The sequence below is a fragment of the Rhinolophus sinicus genome, linkage group LG06 (genome assembly GCF_036562045.2).
Source record: "Rhinolophus sinicus isolate RSC01 linkage group LG06, ASM3656204v1, whole genome shotgun sequence".
Lineage (NCBI taxonomy): Eukaryota > Metazoa > Chordata > Mammalia > Chiroptera > Rhinolophidae > Rhinolophus > Rhinolophus sinicus.
Genome location: NC_133756.1, coordinates 165,540,612 through 165,559,152, shown reverse-complemented (window position 1 = coordinate 165,559,152; position 18,541 = coordinate 165,540,612). Strand labels below are relative to the sequence as shown.

The 18,541-nt window shown below is 63.5% G+C and overlaps 1 protein-coding gene across 3 annotated transcripts; it reads right to left on the bottom strand.

Annotated features, from left to right (window-relative positions):
* Positions 1–653: 653 nt before the first annotated feature.
* Positions 654–18,541, bottom strand: DUSP8 (dual specificity phosphatase 8). Of its 3 annotated transcripts, none has more exons than XM_074336950.1 (7): positions 18,307–18,541; positions 11,603–11,938; positions 9,762–9,900; positions 5,257–5,423; positions 4,522–4,681; positions 4,207–4,330; positions 654–4,094 (listed from the first exon to the last, which is right to left on the bottom strand). In XM_074336950.1, exons 2-7 carry the CDS (start codon positions 11,831–11,833, stop codon positions 3,047–3,049), a joined length of 1,869 nt encoding a protein of 622 aa, XP_074193051.1. In that variant the 5' UTR covers positions 11,834–11,938; positions 18,307–18,541; the 3' UTR covers positions 654–3,046. The 3 variants fall into 3 exon arrangements, with proteins under 3 accessions (XP_074193051.1, XP_019570331.2, XP_074193052.1); XM_019714772.2 differs by lacking the exon at positions 18,307–18,541 and adding an exon at positions 17,635–17,955; XM_074336951.1 differs by lacking the exons at positions 9,762–9,900; positions 11,603–11,938; positions 18,307–18,541 and adding an exon at positions 7,608–7,933.

Genomic DNA, 18,541 nt, shown 5'->3' with positions numbered 1-18,541 from the left:
CGTGTGAACGTGTTCAATAGGTAGTTTACAAAGTACGTGTACGCTAGTTGCAGGCACTCCATACAGCCAGACCCCCGTTTTTGATGAAAAGAAGTGTAGTATGTGCATGTGGGTTCCCACAAATGCACATACATGTGCACTCGTGCACGTGCACACACATGTGCAACACATGCACGCACATGCACACATACACGTGCACACATGCACGTGTAGCACACATATAGACACACATGCATGCATGCACACACATGCACACTCATACATATGCACATGGTCTGCAGGGAAGCATCGAACTATTCCCAGGGGTTATTCCTGGGGAGCGGGACGGGTGGGAGTTCAGGGGCAAAACTGAGTCTTTATTTCACACAGTTCTATGTTACTTACATTTCACTAGCACCCTACACCTGAAAGGGTATTCCACACCTGGGCGCAGGTGAGGCCCTGTGCGCTGCTCCCCACCACATCTGCCGGACCCTCCTCCAGCACCACTCCCCACCCTGCCTGACCTGCCCTCTGCCCTCTGGGTTAGGGGCAGTGGGTTAGGGACAGTCCGGCTTTCCAGGCCCAACACCCAGCCTCCTGGACTCCAGGTCAAGGACCACCCCCCACCCTCCCACCCGCAGCCTGAATAAAGAGGCAGCCAGAGGCGTGGAGAAAACATCCATCTCAGGATTTATTACAACACATTTTTTCCAAATACAAAAGAAGGGAACAGGACAGGAGCAGAAGGTGTGGCCGCGCGCTGGGCAGAGGTGTCTGAGGCAGGGCCACCGGGTGGCCCAATCTCGGAGCTCTACGGGGGACCTGCCACGTCTCCACTGGACTTTCCAGCAAATAATAGGAGGGGCTGGGTCCATACTGGGGCCACCCAATGCTAGGGCACTGAGTGGGGCAGGAGGGTGCAGGGCCCATGGGGACTTGGGAAGGACTGAGGCCCTGCCCCTCCAGGCCCAGGACAGTGGGTGGAAATGACCAGAGAGGGCCTCGTGCCTCGTGCCTGCCCCCCCAGCATAAAAGGGGTACCTTCTCCTGAGTGGCAGCTGCTCACTTTGGGGTGGTCAGTGCTTCAAGAGCAAGAGCCCCCACACCTCCCCCCCAGAACAGAGGCTGTGAGAGCTGTGGCAGCCTTGGAGAAAGGGCGAGGGAGGGAAGGACGGGCCATGGGACCAGCCGCCAGACTTCTGGGGCCCAACCAGTGGCCCCAGACCACTGTCTCCTGGACAGCATGTGGGGTGGGAGTGTGGAGGGGGGGACCAGTGCATCCTCCACACCCAGAGTCACCCAGAAACCCAACGCAATAGACAAACAGGAGGCAAATTTACATAATCAATAATAATAATTAACCAATAATAAATACTTAAATCTCTAATCCATAGATTGCAAATACAACAATGATAGCTTATTTCTTGGGGAACGGGGTGGGGACAGAGGGAACAGGAATAGGACTTCTGCTTAAAGGAGGCATGACAGGAACACAGGGCTATGGGTCCAAAGAACAAGTAGAAACAGCCAGAGGGGCAGCTGAGGGGGAGGTACCTCCCACACCCTGCTGGAGGAATCAGTCCTGCCAGGGGCCATACCTCTGGCCAAGCCCCTGGCCTCTTCCCAAGGTGGCCCATCTTCTCTTCTAGACTCTAGGACATCTGAAGGTCAGAGATGTCTACTCCTCCCTCCAAAAGCCTTGGGTCCCAACCCAAGTGGGGGTGGGGCTGGGAGGAGCTGGGCCTTTTCTCCAGCCCAAACCCCAGGGCGGGCTTCCTTGGGCCAAAAACCATCTGGGGATGGGGACTGGCATGTCACCTTGAAGGTACTGGGAGACTTGGGAGGGGAGAGCTCCCAGGGAAAGGTGTGTGTGCAGAGGGTTTCTCTCCCCAGGCTCCTGTGGGGGTGGGGACAAACGTAGGGGACACCAAAATCTGCTCACATCAGGGGTCTTTATCTGCCTGGAGCTGGCTCTCCCAAAACTAAAGGTCCCACCCCGGGGAAGCATAAGGGTCTGCCTCCCTCTGCACGGCCCCCTAACCTGCAGGAATATACCTGAATTCCAAGTCTGGCTTGGGGTCTGGGGTGCGTGAGGGAAGAGCCCACAACAAGACCCTAAACCCATCTGCCCACTGACCAGTGGAGCCAGCACTGACCAGCCCAGCTCCTCCTGCCAGACATCCTGAGGCCCCACTTCTCTTCCTGGGTTCCCCCCACCTGGCAGGTGGTACTCAGGGGCACCCGCAGAGCAGAGACAGAAGCAGCCTCCTCTGAACAGCCTTGCTGAGCCGGTGAAAATGGCCCCGGGGCTCACGCAGGAGTGGGGGGCATGCCACCTCTATCCCTGCCCTGGGGACGCACATCATCTGACACTGACACTCACGAGCTTCTTCACCAAGTCCGACCCTCTCCTCCCCCTCCCTCTGAGCACTCGGGGCCCAGCAGGCCCAGGCCTGCAGGGATGGGCAGTGAGGGGCCGTCCATGGCGCCCTGGAGCTGGCAGGGGGCAGGCAAGGACTGCTAGACCACAGCTCCTATGGCTTTGGTGCAGGGCCCAAGAAAGGAGGCGAAGGAAGAGGGTGAGGGCAGGCTGAGGGGAGGGCAGGCAGGGAGGTTCTGCGGCTCAGTTTGTGGCAAAGTTTTTTTTTCCTTTTTTCCCCTTTTTCTTATGTAAAAAGTGCACAAAAGCTCAACAGCCTCTTTGCAATGGTCAGCAGTGTTTCCTGGGGGTGGGGTGGGGAGGGGACCCCAGGCCTGGCACCCCAGCTTGCGACTGAAGGTGGCCTCATATTGCTTAGAAACGAGTCTCAGTTTAAATACCAGACTAAAAATAGAGCTTGGAGGACCGCCCTCACTGTTGCCAAATCATTGCCAGAATGGACAGCTTCAATAAATAAAAAATCGAAATATTTACTTCTCGATAAAAATCGCAGTAAAACCATTTACCTCTCTTTGCATTATATATAATATATATTTATAGTGGGCCCGGCTGCTAGCGGCCCAGCAGAGGGCAGCGGAGGGCTCGGGGAGCTAGGTCCCCGCGGAGGGCCGATCCCGGCCGCCGTCAGGACACCTCGATGACCTCCACGCTGCCCGAGAAGCTGGCCTGCTTGCCCAGGGCGGCCAGCTCCTCGCCACGTGCGCGCCCCTCCACCATGCCCTCCTCGAACTCCATCTGGCAGCTTCGGCGCTTGAACTGCGTCTCCGGGGTGGGCTCGTCCGGCCAGCTGGTCCGCGCGTCCCGGGACTCGGCCCTCGCCGCCTCCCGTCGGCGCAGGTCGCTGCCGCCTGCGCCCTGAGAGCCTGCCAGGCCGAAGGGCGCAAAGCGCGCGCCCTGTGCGCCCTCGGGGCTGAAGCACCAGAGCCCATCCGGCGATGGTGTGCCGGGGGAGTCGAGCGGCGGCGTCCAGCCCCCAGGGCCGGCCGGCTGGCCCGGGCCAGGCAGCCCGGGAGCCGACAGGGCTGAGAGGCCATGCCGTGGAGTCTGCCGCGAGGCATCCCCGAAGTTCAGGCCGAGGCCATGCGCGGGGGAGCGTGCCGGGGAGCTTGCTGGAGGCCGGGGCCGTCGGCGGAGCCGCGGGCGCGTCTCAGGTGCCCCGTCTGGGCTGTCGGGGCTGGACGAGGTCAGGCCTAGCACGCCTGCCGTAGGGCTGTCCAACTTGCAGAGCTTGGGAGCCTCACCGGGAGCAGGGGGCCCGGGGTCCTCAGGCTGCCGGCTGGGGGCATAGGCAGACTTGATGTCCAGCGAGAAGGAGCGCTTGAGGCGGTTGGTGTCCTGGAGGCGGTCGGAGGAGAGATGCAGACCGCACAGGCCCTGCTGCAGCACGCTGGTGGCTGGGGCCGCCGCGGGCGAGGGGGGCTCCCCGTTGGTGCTCGGCTTGCTCTCCCTGGCTGCCTTGGCCGCTGCACTCCCAGGGGCAGCGCTATCTGAGGTAGGTGGCGGCAGCGGCAGCAGTGGGACCACAGGGCCCGGCAGTGTCTCGGGGACCCCTGGGCGTGGTGTCCCATCGCCCTGCAGGGCGGCCAGCACCTTCAGGCTGCGCTCATACTCCAGCAGCTGGCCCAGGAAGTTGAAGTTGGGTGAAATGGATGGGCGCCGGTCCTTCACGAACCTGGAAGGAAAGGCGGCTGATGGCACGGGCCCTGACCTCTGGGCGGCTCTGTTGCTAGTGGGTGGAGGGAGAGGAGGGGTGGTGTCCCACCACAGGAAGGAAGGGGGGATACCTGTAGGCATCATCTGAGGACATGCCCATGGTCTTCATGATGTACGCGATGGCGATGGTGGCAGAGCGGGAGATGCCAGCCAGACAGTGGACAATGACTTGGCAGCTGGACAGCTTGGCTTTATCTGGGGGGAGGGGGGCATGGGGACCAGGTGAGCGCTGGGGTTACACAGCCCTTCCCTGCTGCAGGTAGGGGACCCCACTCTGCGTGATGCCAGCAATCCCTGCTACTTCTCAGAGAATAGCCCCTCCCAGTCTGAGCACCTTCCTCCTGCCCCTCCCCCCGGAATGGGGAGCAGGGATGCCCCACCCTCACCGATGAACTCGATGGACTTGTCCAGCCAGGGCAGCAGCTTTTCACAGTAGTTGTCATTGATGGGAATACGCATGAAGCGGCTCTCGCAGATGAAGTCGGGCTTGGGGCAGGAGTTGCTGGCATTGAGGACATAGCTTATTCCGTTTTGGGTCATCAGATCCTGGAGGGAGGGATAGCAGGACATGTTGCAGGGGGGTGCGGCTGGGCAGGGTCTGCAAATCCTGAGACACTCCCCAGGTGGGAGACTGACTCCCAGAGCCTAGGAAGTTGCAATGGGAGCTGGGTCCAGAGCCCCGCCCATTCCCACGCCAGAATGCGAAGGCCTGTGGGGATGGGAGGGATGCTGGCCTCTGCAGGACCCGCCCACAGCCTGCCGTAGGCTCCCAGGAATTTTACGGCTGCCTGGGCGGTGGCTTTACCCTCTTTCCTCATCACCATTTTTAAAACACGGGATTCTTTCAGCGCTGGCCAGGGGCCCAGTGACATCAGCAGTGTGGCATGTGGGCTCCACCGATGAGGGAGCAGGGAGCTACTTCTCCGCCAGGCCCTACCGGGCTCTTCCCCCCCTTCCCCCCCTTTCTGGTCCTGTGGGGGACCCCTTCGGTCCTCCTGTGCCCCTAATCTGTGCTCATCCACCCCCTTCATCAGCCTTCCTCTCCCTCCCTCCCCCAGACAAGCCCAGGAGCTGCTTCTGAGCGACCCCCCCACCCCCTGCAGCCCCAGCTGTGCACACACCTTGTTGAGGACATCTTTCTGGGAGCCCAGGTAGAGGTGAGGCAGGATGCGGGTCAGGCCCACACTGGGCACTGGCAGGCAGGGCTGGGAGAGGCTCATGGGCAGCAAGGCAGCAGGCTTGCCCTCACAGAGGCCGGGGAAGCAGGAGGAGAAGGTGGCAAAGCCCCCTGCAGCAGGAGGGGTGGAGGACACACGTCAGGCGGGCAGCTGGACGGCGCACGACAGCCCAGGGCACTGACCACTGCTGTGTCCCAGCTACACCCAACCTGGCCCCCAGCCCCATGCGATGCCAGCAGCCGAGCCTCTGGCCTGAGCAGCTGGTCTCAAGGCTGGGTGCTGGAGGGCCACTCTCACCACAGGGCGCCCTGCCGCCCACACTCCTCCTCAGGCTAATTAGGGGCTGGCCCCACTGAGGACGCCGCTGTGATGCCCATAAATGTGGGGCTGAGGGGGTGGGTCAGCACAGCATGGCAGGGCCATCCCCGGCTGGGTCAGGCTTTAAGCCTATGGCAGGGAGGGTCTTCTGTTGAGGGTGTGGATGACACAACCCCTCCATACCTGTGGCTGGGGGCCGGGTTGGGCCTTCCTGCCTCTCCCCCTGAGCTGATGCAATACCTCCCTGCCTTCATCTGGCTGGGAGCCCCAGGCCAGGCTTGGATGCCAGGACCAGGAGGCAAGAGCTTCTGAGGGGGCCCTCCCCCTCCCCCGGGCATGACATCACCCACTGGAATTGGCACGGCCTGCAGGGGCATCTGCCCTCCGGTTATGGCTCCATTCCACCAGCAGGAGAAGACAGAGGAATAGAGGCTGGGCTAAGAGCTGGGCACGCTGGGCACTGGGAGCACCCAGGGCACGCAGCGGGTGTGTGCCCTGCATGTGGCTGGCACGTGCCTTGCCTCCGTCCCCACACAGCACACTTGAGTTCTGGGCCATGGGTCGGCTGAATGACCTCACTGGGCGTCCCTGGTATACTGCAGACTCAGTGTACCACCACGGGCTGAGCCAGTCGCGCCTCTGGCCTGTTCCTCGCCCTGCCTGCCACAAGGCATGGTAGTGAGGCTCACAGAAAGTGACCGTGAAGACACACTGAGAACGGACCTGCTCAAGCCTGTCCAGGCTGGGTGACCGCTGACTTGGACCAGCAACTGGGCAATGCCCAATGGCCGCCAGCTCCTGGTAGGATGAAGTGGGCCTCCCAGGCGGCACCGTGGGGCTGACCACACTTCCAGGCACACAAGCCCCATGGCACCTTCCCTGCCCTCAGCCCTGCAGGCTTCTGTTTCCGGCCTCAGTGGACCAGCCCATCCCAGAAGGCACCTGGGCCAGGGCCGCCCCTACCCCACCAGAGGAGGCAGGCCAGTGAGAGCTCTTTCCTGCCCTGATCCACAGAGGCAGTCGGTGCCAGGGACATCTGCTGATTCCCAAGGACAGAGACCCCTGGTGGCCTCAGCCATCACCCCTGGCCCAGTTCAGTGGCCAGTTCATGCAACCCCCAACCAGAATGCCTGCCGTGTGCTCTCCCTGTGCCCCTAATGGAGGCTTGACTTTGGGGGGGTCATGGAGATGGGCAACCTCCAGACTGGGGAGTGGAGGCAGCAGCCTTGGAGGAGAAGTGGTTCCTTCCTCAGAAAACTGCTGGGTTTACAGGGAGAGGCAGGTGACAGCAGTGACACCACAGCTCCCAGATTCCCACGGTGCTGGGGTCGGCTCCTGTTCACCTCACCATCCAGAGCTGGGGACCGTGGATGTTCAGAGTGACCTGGCCATGTGTGGGGGTGGAGGGTTCCCTCTTCCCCAAAGGGAAGTCTGCACAGGTGCGCAGACCTGCCAGCCTTTGCTGCAATTCCTAGGTAGGGCCCCTAGGGCCCTCCTGAGCAGAGCCAAGCCGCGTGGGGTGCCCCCTACAAACCCCTTATAGATGTCAGGTCCACTAAGGAACCCCAGTTCTTTAGTGATTTCAGGGCCACCCCAGGCCCTGGGGATGGGTAACAAGAGAGGGCCCCATGGGGGTAGATCAGGGGCCGCAGGCCTGGACCCTCTGCAGGTCCGGCACTCCCCGCGCTTGGGAAGGCTCCCCTACCCCCGGGGCATTCCCAAGGGCACCTTCCTGCAGGTGGAACCCCCCACCCCCTACAAACCTTGCTCCCTCTGCTTGGCGGGTCGGGGAGGGCACAGCGGATGGCCTGTCCCTCACAATGAAATCCGGGAGTCGCACAAAAGCGCATGCCCCGGACGCGCGCCCACCCCGCCGGCACTCCCGCGGGCCACCGCCCTACCCGCCGCTTCTGCCACTGCGCACTCCTGCCCAAAGGCCGCCCCCACTGCCCTCCCCAGGCAGGGTTCCCACCCACCCTCAGTGCTGGGGCTGCTCCCCGCCACAGTCTCCGGCCAGGGTCCGAGGGCGACGCGCGCGCGACCCGCCTCGTGTGCGCACCAGTCCAGCAGCGGAGGCATCACCAGCCCGCATTCCGCAGCGACGCGCACGGGCGGCCGCCGGCTCTGGGCGAGGGCCGCTGCCACTTAAAGGGCCAGGCTCCCTTTCCTATCCCTGCCCCCCGCTGGACGTCACAGCTGAGTGGCTGGGTGGGGGTGGGGCCAGGGGTCACGGCAGACGGTTCTCGGACCCCAGCGCGCCTGACTCCATCGTTCTTTCCTGCTTCTGCCAACCTCCCTCCAGCTGTGCCATCCTCAGCGACCCCCCCCCCAACAGAGGGATGGATCTGCAAGTTCTGCTCTCTGCTGAGCCCCCCACTCCCACCCCCGTGCCGGTGTCCGGACTTCCCCCTTCTGGGTGGGCAGCAGCCCTCTTCCCCACTGAGTCTTGCCTTTCCATTCTCACTAGTTCAGGGGCTGCAGGCGTGGGAGCTGTGGGCAAGGCCAGGAGGCTGTCCCCAAGTCTGGATCCTGATTTGGTGTCACTATCAGCCCTCCTCGTGTGTGTATGTGTGTGTGTGTGTGTGTGTGTGTGTGTGTGGCAATCATGACTTCTTCCTGGCTTGGCACTCAGAGAAATGGGGGCACATACTCTAACCTGCAGGGTGGAGCATCTAGAGAGGGAAGAGCAAGCCGGGTGACACAGCCAGGTCCCAGGTGAGGCCTCCTGGTGCAGCCCAGCCTGGGCCCCATCCCTCTGGGCCCAGTGGGCACACTGGGACCCTCTTCTCAGACTCCCAGAGGGCCTGGTGGTTCCCACTCCTGCTAGGGTGCACGTGTACCCTGGGTTTCCTGCCGGGCCTGGGAGAGGTCCTATTGTGCCCAGGCCACCTGCAAAAAGCCCAGACTTCTGCCCTCTCTCCCCTCCACTCTCCACCCACTCAGCCCACAAAATGAACCTAGGGCCGGTAGTCGAACTAGAGGGTCTGCGACTCTGTGGCTTCTGTGTCCACATGGACACAAACCCTACATCCTCCCCCAGATGAGCTCAGGACCATCAGAGATGGGGTGCACAGGCCCACGCACACGCACACACATAGATGCTGACCACCGGCTTCCCAGAGCCATGCACAGATACAGACACCCTCTGACCACGCAGACCCAGCTCCAGACGTGCAGGCACACGTGCAAAGGGTGGCAACATGCCTACCCTGCATACCATGCTGACCTGGCACACTGGGCTCATATGGCACCTCCTCTGAGAAGTCTGCCCTGAGCAGCCCAGATAAAGCAGTCAGCAGATTCTGCCCACGGCCTCTCTCACAAGCTGTGTTGAAGGTCTGTGCTCCCACTAGATGCCAGTGCCAGAGGGCCAGCCTGGTGCCCATGGACCACCCTGCCTGTACCTGCACATGGTAGTGACTCAGGGCAGGCATGCTGAATGAGCAGAGGCATCCCATTGGCTGTGTGACAGTGAGTCTAATGGCCTCCACACCCCACCCGCTGGCCAGAGCCCCTGGAATGCAGAGGGCAAGGGTAGTACCCACAAAGGCCCTGGGCCCAGGCGGGGAGGCTGCGTATCTCTGGACAGGCCAGCTGCACCCACCCCCAGGTCCTGGGCCACCTCTGGGAGGTGTATTCTACAGAGGCACCTCAGCCACTGCACAGGAGGAAGGGATCAGGGGGAACCAGTGTGGATGCTGTGTGTGTGCGCATGTGACTGGGGTCCCGAGAGGGCGTGCCTTAGCCTTCAGACAGTTGCTGGTGGGGGGGAGGGGGGAGTCTCAGCAGAGCCACGTCTTGCCTCCTCCACTCCTGCCACAAGTGGTATTTGGGGATTTCCTTCTGTCCGCCACTTCACCTGCTAGTGGCGGGGGTGGACCCATGTTGGAGGGGGTCCTAAAGTGTGGGGGCCCAGGGGAGGGGATGGTGCAGCCCTGACAACTCCAGAGCTACTGAGACCCTTGCCCCCAACAACCCCAGCGGATGCTGGGTTCTGGGCTTAGAGAGGACAGAGGTGCATCCAGAATGCTGACTCCCCCCATGTCCCTGCCCCCCAGCCGAGCCCATAGCAGGGGAGACAGACAGGGAGGACAGGACGTCCTGCCGCCACAGGGCCCCCCGGAGCTCACCGGTGAGGATGGCCACGCTGTCGAAGCAGCCGTCCAGCTTGCTAAGCAGGATGGAGAGGAAGCTGTCCGTGGCCAGCACGCTGGCATCCCTGGTGCTCTGGTCATACACAACCACAGCCTGTGGCTCCGCAGCCACCACCTGGGGGTCACGAGGGCAAAGTCAGCGCCCCACCGGGCACCTGCTGGACGCCCCCAGCCCGGCTGAGGAGCAGGGGCTTAGGTGCTGGGCAGAAGGGGCTGTGTCTTGCTGCCTTAAGGGGAGGGCAGGTACCCGTTACCCACGTCACACCTGGACAGGTGCAAACACCCATGGCCACATAAGCAGACCCTTGGAGCAGGCACAGACGGGGACACTTGTCCCCAGTGCAGCCACACCCTCATACACACTCACAGGAGTAAAGGGAATGGACACAGGGGCATCCACTGCGGGCCAGGCCCACGTGGAGGAAAGGCAGGTGAATATGACGAGGTCCCCAGGAGGCACACACAGGTGACCACAGAGACAAGAGGCCTGGGCTGGCCCCCAGGATGGCCAAAGTGTCCTCGGGGTCCCTGGGACGCACATTTTGGGGATCTGAGGGCAGAGCGCCTTTGGGTCTGGACTCTCCTCCGCTCTCAGCCAGTTATGGGGAAACTGAGGGCTGCAGCGAGCTCCCCAATTTAGAAGGCGGCAGCTGGAAGCTGGGGCTCCACCTGCCATCCCCCTCTCCCAGTGCTGGGTGGGCGGGGACTGGGGGCCAGAACTTCAGCAGCTTTGCTCCGAGAGCGGCTTGTCCCGCCCCCAAGCACACTCAGCCCTTATGCCAGCTGAGCGCTAGGCCTGATGATGTCACTGTGTCACCGGCAGGCAATGGGATCTGCTCTGGCAGGAGCGCTCCTTGCTGGGGGTAATTAATCACTGGGTTCCCCTCATTGAGGCTTCGGAAGCCAATTCTGGGCGGGGTGGGGGTGCCCAACAAGCAGCCATCCCTCCTGGGTTCTGTCACATCCAGCTCCATACAGGGCAGTTCCTGTGACAGAACCACCCACAGCCTCCAGGCAGCCGGGCATGTCACAATGCGTCCCCCCCTCCGGGGGTGCCACTGCCCTCCCAGGTCACTGGCCCAGTGGGTCCCTCCCCAGCTGGACTTCTAGGGACAGGGACAGCATTGTCCACTGTAGGTGACCTGAGACATTCTTGGGGGGGGACCACAGAAGGAATCACGGGTTACTCCAGACGGGACAGAACTGGGTTCTGGGGACACGGACTGCTCAGTGTAAGCCCCTTGGCCACCCTCCTGTCCTCTTGAGTCCTCACAGCTATCAGAGTGTGTGCCTGGCTGGGCTGCCATCCAGGTCCACTACCCTCTGCCACCTGTGCCCCAGCCCATTCTGTCCTATGCACGGTCACACCTCGCTCATCCATTCAGCACCCCTCTCTGGGCTCCGTGTGGGCCCCGGGGACAGGGTCTAGTCTTGTGTGGGGGGAGACCCCCATGCGGGGCGAAGTGAGGACCCAGACAGGGTGGGAGGGCTCTGGGAGGGATGAATGGTGTCTGGGTGATGGGTGTCGGCGTGGGCCTCCCTGGGGAGGCACGCTCGTGCAGCCCTCAGAGGGACACCCTGGGGGGAGTGGGTGCTGCCCCACAGCGGGCTGAGATGTGGAACGGCTGCAAACATTCTGACCCTGCGGAGCTCAGTTCAGGTTCAAGGGCAGAGAAGGGGAGGCTCGCCAGGCCAAGGGCCCCTGTGCACATAGCTGAAGAACTCAGCCTTGGCCCATGGGGGTGATGGGGCCGGGTGGGGAGGCGGTCAGTCTGGGGCCGGGCCGGGCCGGGCCAGAGTGGTAGGGGAGCCGGTACCTGGCTGTGCACGGCTGGCTGGATGAGCTCCGAGATGGTGACCTTGCCTTGCTGCAGCCGCCGCTTGACGAGCTTGGAGCAGCAGATGTTCACGGAGCTGAGCACGTGCCCGCGGTTGTACTCCACGAAGGAGCGGCTGTCGATGACCAGCGGCCCCCCGTGCCCGCCTCGCAGCAGGCTGGCCAGCTTCTTGGCATCCATCACCTTCCTGGGCAGCCGGTCCCCTGCCATGGTGGGCAGTGGACAGTGGGGAGGGGTGTCCCCTGAAGTGAGCAGGGGCTGCTCTGATGGCCTGGTGTGGCCTAGAGTTCAGAGTGACCGGGCATGGCGCCAGACCTGCAGGGAGAGGCGGACAGTGAGCAGCGTTGCAACTTCCCCGGGGCGGGTACCTGGCCAGCTCCCCAGGTGGGGCCAACCTCAGCAGGGCCGGTGTGTGATCCCTGGACTCAGGACCTCTGGGCCCTACCTCTCACGGGTTAAATCAGCACCCCTCTGGCTCTTCTGCCAGCCAAGCCCCTAACAGCTCAGGTAAGCACATTGGAGTCTGTGACACATGGAGCTGGAGGAGTGTCAGGGTGCTGGCGCGGGCCGCCCAGGCCACAGGGCCAGCCTCTTAGCAGCACGCAGCAAGGCAAGTGGGGGGCCAGAGGGAAGGGGCTCAGGGCTTGGACTGCGCTGGAGGGCAGGACGAGGCCTGAGGATCCCCACTCATTCCAGGGCACTGCAGTCCGCCCCTGGCTTCTGTCCCCCCTGCCTCCCCTCTCTGGACTCCACCTCTTCCCAATACCCAGGACCCCCGGCTGCCAAGCCCTCCCTTCCACAGCACACCCTCCATCTCCCATCTCTCTGTAAGCTGATAATCCATACGGGTTAGATGGGGGGTTGGGGCTTCTTCCACAAGTTGATGGGCTCCCAGAGGCAGAGGCCAGGGCAGGGCAGCGCAGGGGGGCTCAGGAGTGGTGGGGGGCTCCTCTGCTGCTCCCATTGTCCCAGCTCCGCGGGCCAGGCTCAGCACCCACCTGCTGCATATACCTGCCACACAAAGGGTGTGGGGCCAGTGACCTCCTGCCGGGTATATCACAGGCTCACAGAATGGGGGTGGTGACAGCCAGGTGCTCCAGGCACAGTGGGGGCATGGGGTCTGAGGGGGCATTATCTAAGGGCTGGTAGATCCCAGGGTGGGGTGGCATGGGGCAACCCAAACATGAAGGTTAACATGGGTGACCCATATTGGGGACCCTCAGCAATGCTGGGACCCTTGGCATGGCCTCTAAGGGCCATCAAGCTGAGGAACACACAGTGGGAGGTGGATGGGACATGGACTGCAGAGTCTGGGACAGAGGCCTCATCCTGCAGGTTTGGTGCCAAGCCCCTGCCAGCCCCTGCCCTCCTGCCAGGCCCCATCTTTCCTGTCTCCTTCTAGGACTGGCCTTTCTCTAGGCCCACCTAGTCCTCACAGCCCCAGGATAACAAGTTTGCTTTAAAGATGGGGAAACTGGGGCTCAGGGAAGGGGTGGGACCCACTCAAGGTCACACCAAGGAGACTGGGCAGAACCCAAGGCCTGTACGACGGCCGTCCTCTCCGTTCCCCCCTCCAGCCCGTGCCCACCCAGCTTGGGGGTGAGGGAGGCTGGGAGACAGATGTCCCCGGGGGGCACAGAGAGGGCACCTCCTCAGCAAGCCTCCAACCCGCAGACGCAGAGGGCACTGGGGTGAGGCACCGCAAGAACACGCGTCATGTGTCAAAGTAAGGACGACGCAGGACAACAGTGGCAGCTGCCACCGTTTCTGTACCCTTCAGGTGAGCTCCCGGCCGGTGGGGTGATGGTGGAGTTCACAGAGAAGTGGGTGCAAGGCAGGTCTGGGCTGTGTCCCTCTCTCATGGCAGCCGTAGGCTGACTGTGGAGCTGGCAGCGAGGGAAGTGCCCAGGACGCCCTGGTCAGTGGGTGCAGCCTTGGGATTTCACCAGACACCCTCTCCCCAGGCTCCTCCATTGTGGGGGGTGCAGCAGGAGCTGCTGCCCCCCTGAGGGCCACACCCGGCAAGCTCAACAGCCAAAGGGCCTGCTGAGGGACCGCTGGTTTGACTCCCCTGTGAACCGTTTGGGAAGCTTCTGAGCTCTAACCTGAACGCATCAAGGCTGTGACAGGCCACAGCCACCAGGTCCCCTCCCACAGGTGGCTCCTTCAGGCCTGGGAGGAACCTCCTGCCCTTGGTTATGGGACCAAGAGTCCAGCTCAGAGGCCCAGGACCCTGAGAGACAGAGTGGGGGATGGGACACCGGGCCATCTCAGTGTCCTCATCAGTTAGGTGGGGGCAATTACCTCCCACCTAAAATGACAAAAGCCAAATAGAACCTCAGCACAGGGACCAGGGGAGAAGCTGGGAAAGAGAGGGAGGGAGGGAGGGAGGGAAGGGCAGAGGGACGGAGGGAGGGAGGGAGGGAGGGAAAGAGAGAGACCTGCCCTTGGGTCCTAGAACTGCCCAGAGAGGAGGAGCCCTGGCAGGGAGGTGTCCACCCACAGATGGAAATCGAGGCTGGAGGGGGAAGGGAGCGAGGGCCAGGAGGCAAGGCTGAGACTGGAGAGGAGGGGGGTGGAGGGCAAGCCCCTGCAGGGCCAGGGCAGGGCTGGAGCGGGCGGGCAGCCCAGCTTGGCCAGGTACCTGGTCACTGCCCGCCTCCCAAGGATCCCCCCAGCTTGGCCCTATTAACCAGTACAGTACTGCTATTTGCAGCGGAGGGGGACTCATTAGCCAGTTAGCACCTCCGTCATTGCCATGGCAACAGCAGAGGTGCCAGGCAACCGCTGCTCCTGAGGCAGCAGCAGCAGAACAGGCTGGCTCTGCAGAACCGCAGGTCCCCCTCCTCACTTGTTTCCACCCCTTCGCCACCCCTGCAGGTGCCCAGTAGCTGGGGCCTGGGAGCACCCCCAGCCAGGCCCTGTGAGGCCCAAAGCCTGGCTGGGTTGGGTGGATGGACTCCTCCAGGCCCCTCTCCTCTGCTCGCTGGTCCTAACCCTCCTCACCACCAGCACCACCTGCACAGGTTCCCACACTTTGGAGGCCTTCTCTGAATGGCCGAGGTCTGGCCGGAGCCCCTCCTGTGGGAGACCTCTTGCCCTGAGCTGGCCTTCTGAGAGTGCATCCTCACTCACTGGGCCTCCTTGGACCTGAAGCTCCTGGGGGGCAGACCCCTTACCTCTCCCCTTCCCCAAAATGCGATAGATCAGGACCCAGAGCTGGGCAGAGCTGGGGGGCGGGTAGAGAAGCTAAGGACAGCCTTGAGCAGGTCAGTGGGGCTAGAACAGGCCAGGTGGGCACAGTGGAAATAGATATTGGCGGGTTTTGGCACTCCCCACTTTCATGGACCCACCCCAGACTCAGCCCAGACACCATTCCTGGGAACTGACGGGCAGAGCACCTATCACCTCCTATTCCAGAGCCTGGGTGCAGGTGGCTGGGCGCTGCCCCAGGAGACCAGGTATGCTGCACGCCCAGTCCACAGGCAGGACCCCTGCCCACCCTGCTCCTGTGCTGTACGCATGCTGTGCCTGCTGGGACATACCACTGTGCACACTGACCAACCACAGACCTGTGCTCACCCCTTTCTCACAATCCACTTCATCCCCCCACCACTGTATGCAGTTACATGCAAACGTGCATGCACATACATGTGGTCATTGGACTCACGCGTCCTCACCCTCTGCACACCAAATCCCCCCAAATCCCAGGGCACCCGAATCCCAGGTGCCAGCTGCACAATCTCACACCATCAGCTCACAGGGCCTCCATGAGGTACATTCATGTTCCTGCACTCGCATGACCAGGGAACTCACAACTGAGCATCCTCACCAAGTACCTTCTGCTTGGCATCTAGTGACAGGGAACTCACTACCTCCAGAGATGGCTGTCAGGACTGTCAGCTGCACACGGGAGGACGGGGGCTGTGGCCCTTACTCGGAGGAGTGGTGCCTGGCACACACAGGCAGACTCTGGGAACAGCTGGCAGTCAAGGGACCTGAGATGCTGAGATGGCCAGCCCATCGTGACCCAAGGGCGCCTCTGGAGGCAGAAACTGCCACATTAAGAGACCCGGAGAGACTGCTAGGGGGTGACCTCTGGCAGGTAGCGTGCTCCACCAGGTCAGCTCGCTTACCCTCCTCATCCATCCGCAGCAAGGACCACCGATTACTCGTACCCTTGTTCCCCCTCTCAGCGACCTGGGGTGAGTGGAACAGGACCCAAGCTGGCCTCCACTCCCCCGGCGAGGCCCATGGTAAGTCCAAACAGAGGCTATGGACTTGGAAGATGATGGGATGGGGGGGTCCTGCCCCCTTGGTTCCCAGGGGTCTGAGCTGAGCATGGGGGGGGGGAAGGCTTGGCATGTGGGCCCTTGAAAGCGCATGCTCAGGACCCTATAATATGTGGGTCTCCTAGTCTCCCTCATCTGCAGGGCTTGGCCCCATGCTACACATCCAGGCCAGCCCAGCCCAGCCCCTCTGCTGGTCACTGTCCACCACGTCACACCTTGGGCCAGCCCAGGGCATCTGCTGGTCGCTGCCCAGAGCTGTCCAGGCAGAAGCGGCCTCAGCCCATGCAGGCCTGGTCAGAGTCTGAGCCACATCTGTCGTGCTGTGGGTTTGGCCCCCTCCTTTCCTTTCTTTGTGAGCTGCACATCTCAGAGATGTAACCAAGACGCTCTCTGGCTCCCCTGACCCCCACTACAGCCCATGGCCCCTGGAGCCCTCTGTCCGGTTGAAACTTCTGGCCCTGAGGTCAGCCTCAGCCTGACAGGAGAGGTGATGCTGGGAGGGTGGCTTCGAGCGTCTTTCTGCATCTCTGATCATGGGACTCACTGTTCCAGGAGGCAGCCTGGGGCCCGGGAGTCTTCCCAAGGGCTGAGGCAGCAAGAGATATTCCAGCCAGACTTCAGGTGAACTGCCATCCTTGTCTGGGGCTCATTAACTATCTGAGGACTGAATGCATAGGACACCTGTCCTCCCCAGCAGGGCAGAGGCACTGGATGCTGCATGCATTCCGGGGCTGCCCTGGGAGATCGCGGGGAGCGGGGATCCTCAGGCTTCCACTCCGACAGGGGTGGAGGGGTGGGGGCGGGGACTTAGAGCAGGAAGAACACTGCTCCCCTGGGCCTGCAGCACCCCACCCCAAGCGGCACAACAAGAACGTTGCAGATCCTGCCATCTCTCTCCTCTAACCCCCAGCCCCCCACATCCCCCATCACGGCAGCTCCCAGGCCCCCAACTCCCCCCAGCAGAAGCCAGAGGCAAATTCTCCCAGAAGGGATGAACTAGCAGGGGCTCGGCCCGTTGGTGCCCCTTCCCCTCCGGGCTAGACTATTAGGTACCCCCCCTCAGGTGGGTAGATAGGCCGAGGGAGGCTGGCTACACTCAGACTGGCAGTGCCAGCCCCTCCCCCAGCGCTCCGGCTGCCTCTGCAGCAGGCTGGCGACGGTCTTTATTCCGCAGAGGCCAGCTGAGCACCCCAAGGTGGGGGTGCCCGTGGTGGCCTGGGCAGACAGGGGAGATGGAGCTGCAGCCCCTCCCCACCGAACACCGAGCGAGCCCTTCCCTGATCCTCCCATAGGCCAAAGGCCCTCCACGCTGATGGCAAGGCCTCCGCATCTCCGACCCGCCCGCGGCAGGGACGACCTTCTCCAATTCTGGGCCCCAACGGGGGGCTGCCCGGTGTGCGGGGAGTCTCCTGCTCCAGCAGAGGTCCGGACAGATGGATCTCAAATGACCCTCCTGAGTCCTTAATTCATGCCCCTCCCCCGACTAAGGTAAGAAGCAATCGCAAGGAGAAAGGCGGCGAAGCGGTGGCGGGGTGCCGGCCGGGCTGGGGTCCGCTGGGCGCTGCGGAAGGCTGGGGAAGGGCTTCCCCGTCCTGTCCGTGGCGTCCCTGCAAGCCCGGGCCGCTCACCTCCAGGCCCCCTCCTCCTGGACGCCCGCGGGGCGCAGCCCCCGAACGCTCCGCGCGGGTTAACCCCCTCCCCGCCGGCGATCCCGCTCACCTCGCTCACTCTCGCCTCCGGGGCGCACCAAGGACCCGCGCCGCGCTCAGCGCGCCCACTCGGCTGCGTCGCCCATGGGCCCAGCGGGGGCCCGCGCAGCCGGGGCAGAGGAATGGGGAGCGTGCGGGCCGCGTCGCCGTCGCCGCCGTCGCCGCCGCGGCCGCCGCGGAGAGCGCTCGCTCGGGCCGGGGCGCGCGCACTGCGGGCGGGCACGCGCACTCGCCGCGCGCATCCCACCCCGCAGCTCGGCGGGCGCGGCCGGTGCGGCTCCGGCTGGGGCTGGGCTTGGGCTCCGGCGTCCGGGCGGGGGGCGCGGAGCCGGCTCCGCCGCGGCGCTCCGCCGCGAGTGACAGGCCCCGGGCGGAGGGCGGGGCCGCCGGCGGGGATGAGGTCATGCCCAGAGAAAAAAAGCCCCTGACGTCACCTGCAGCCAATCAGCGCGCGCGGCTCGGGGGCAGGTGACGTCAACCGGAGCTCAGCTTTGGGTGCAGATGAGAGGCGGCGGCCGCGGGGGGCGGGGTGCCGGGCTCGCCGCCGCCGCCCTCCGCCCTCTGCCCTCACCCCGCACCCCGGCACCGGCTCTTAAAGGGGCCGCGCGGTGCCTGCAACCCCACCTCCAGGAAGCCTTCCCAGCCCCAGCGCTCTGCCTCGCTTGGGGACCCCCAGCCTTACCGCACACAGATTCGCGGCGGGTCCGGCTGACCCGGTCCCGCGCGAGGGTCCTCTCCCCGCCGGCCGAGCCAGAGCTGGCGCCGCCCCTCCGCCGCTCCCCCCGCAGCCTTTGTTCGTGCGGGGCCTGCAGCCTGGAGAGCCTTCGCTAGCCCGGGGCCTGGCCGCGAGCGCGCATCGCGAGGCCGGCCCTGCGGAGCGCCCTCCTGCCTCTGCGCTCACCCTCTCCACGACTCCC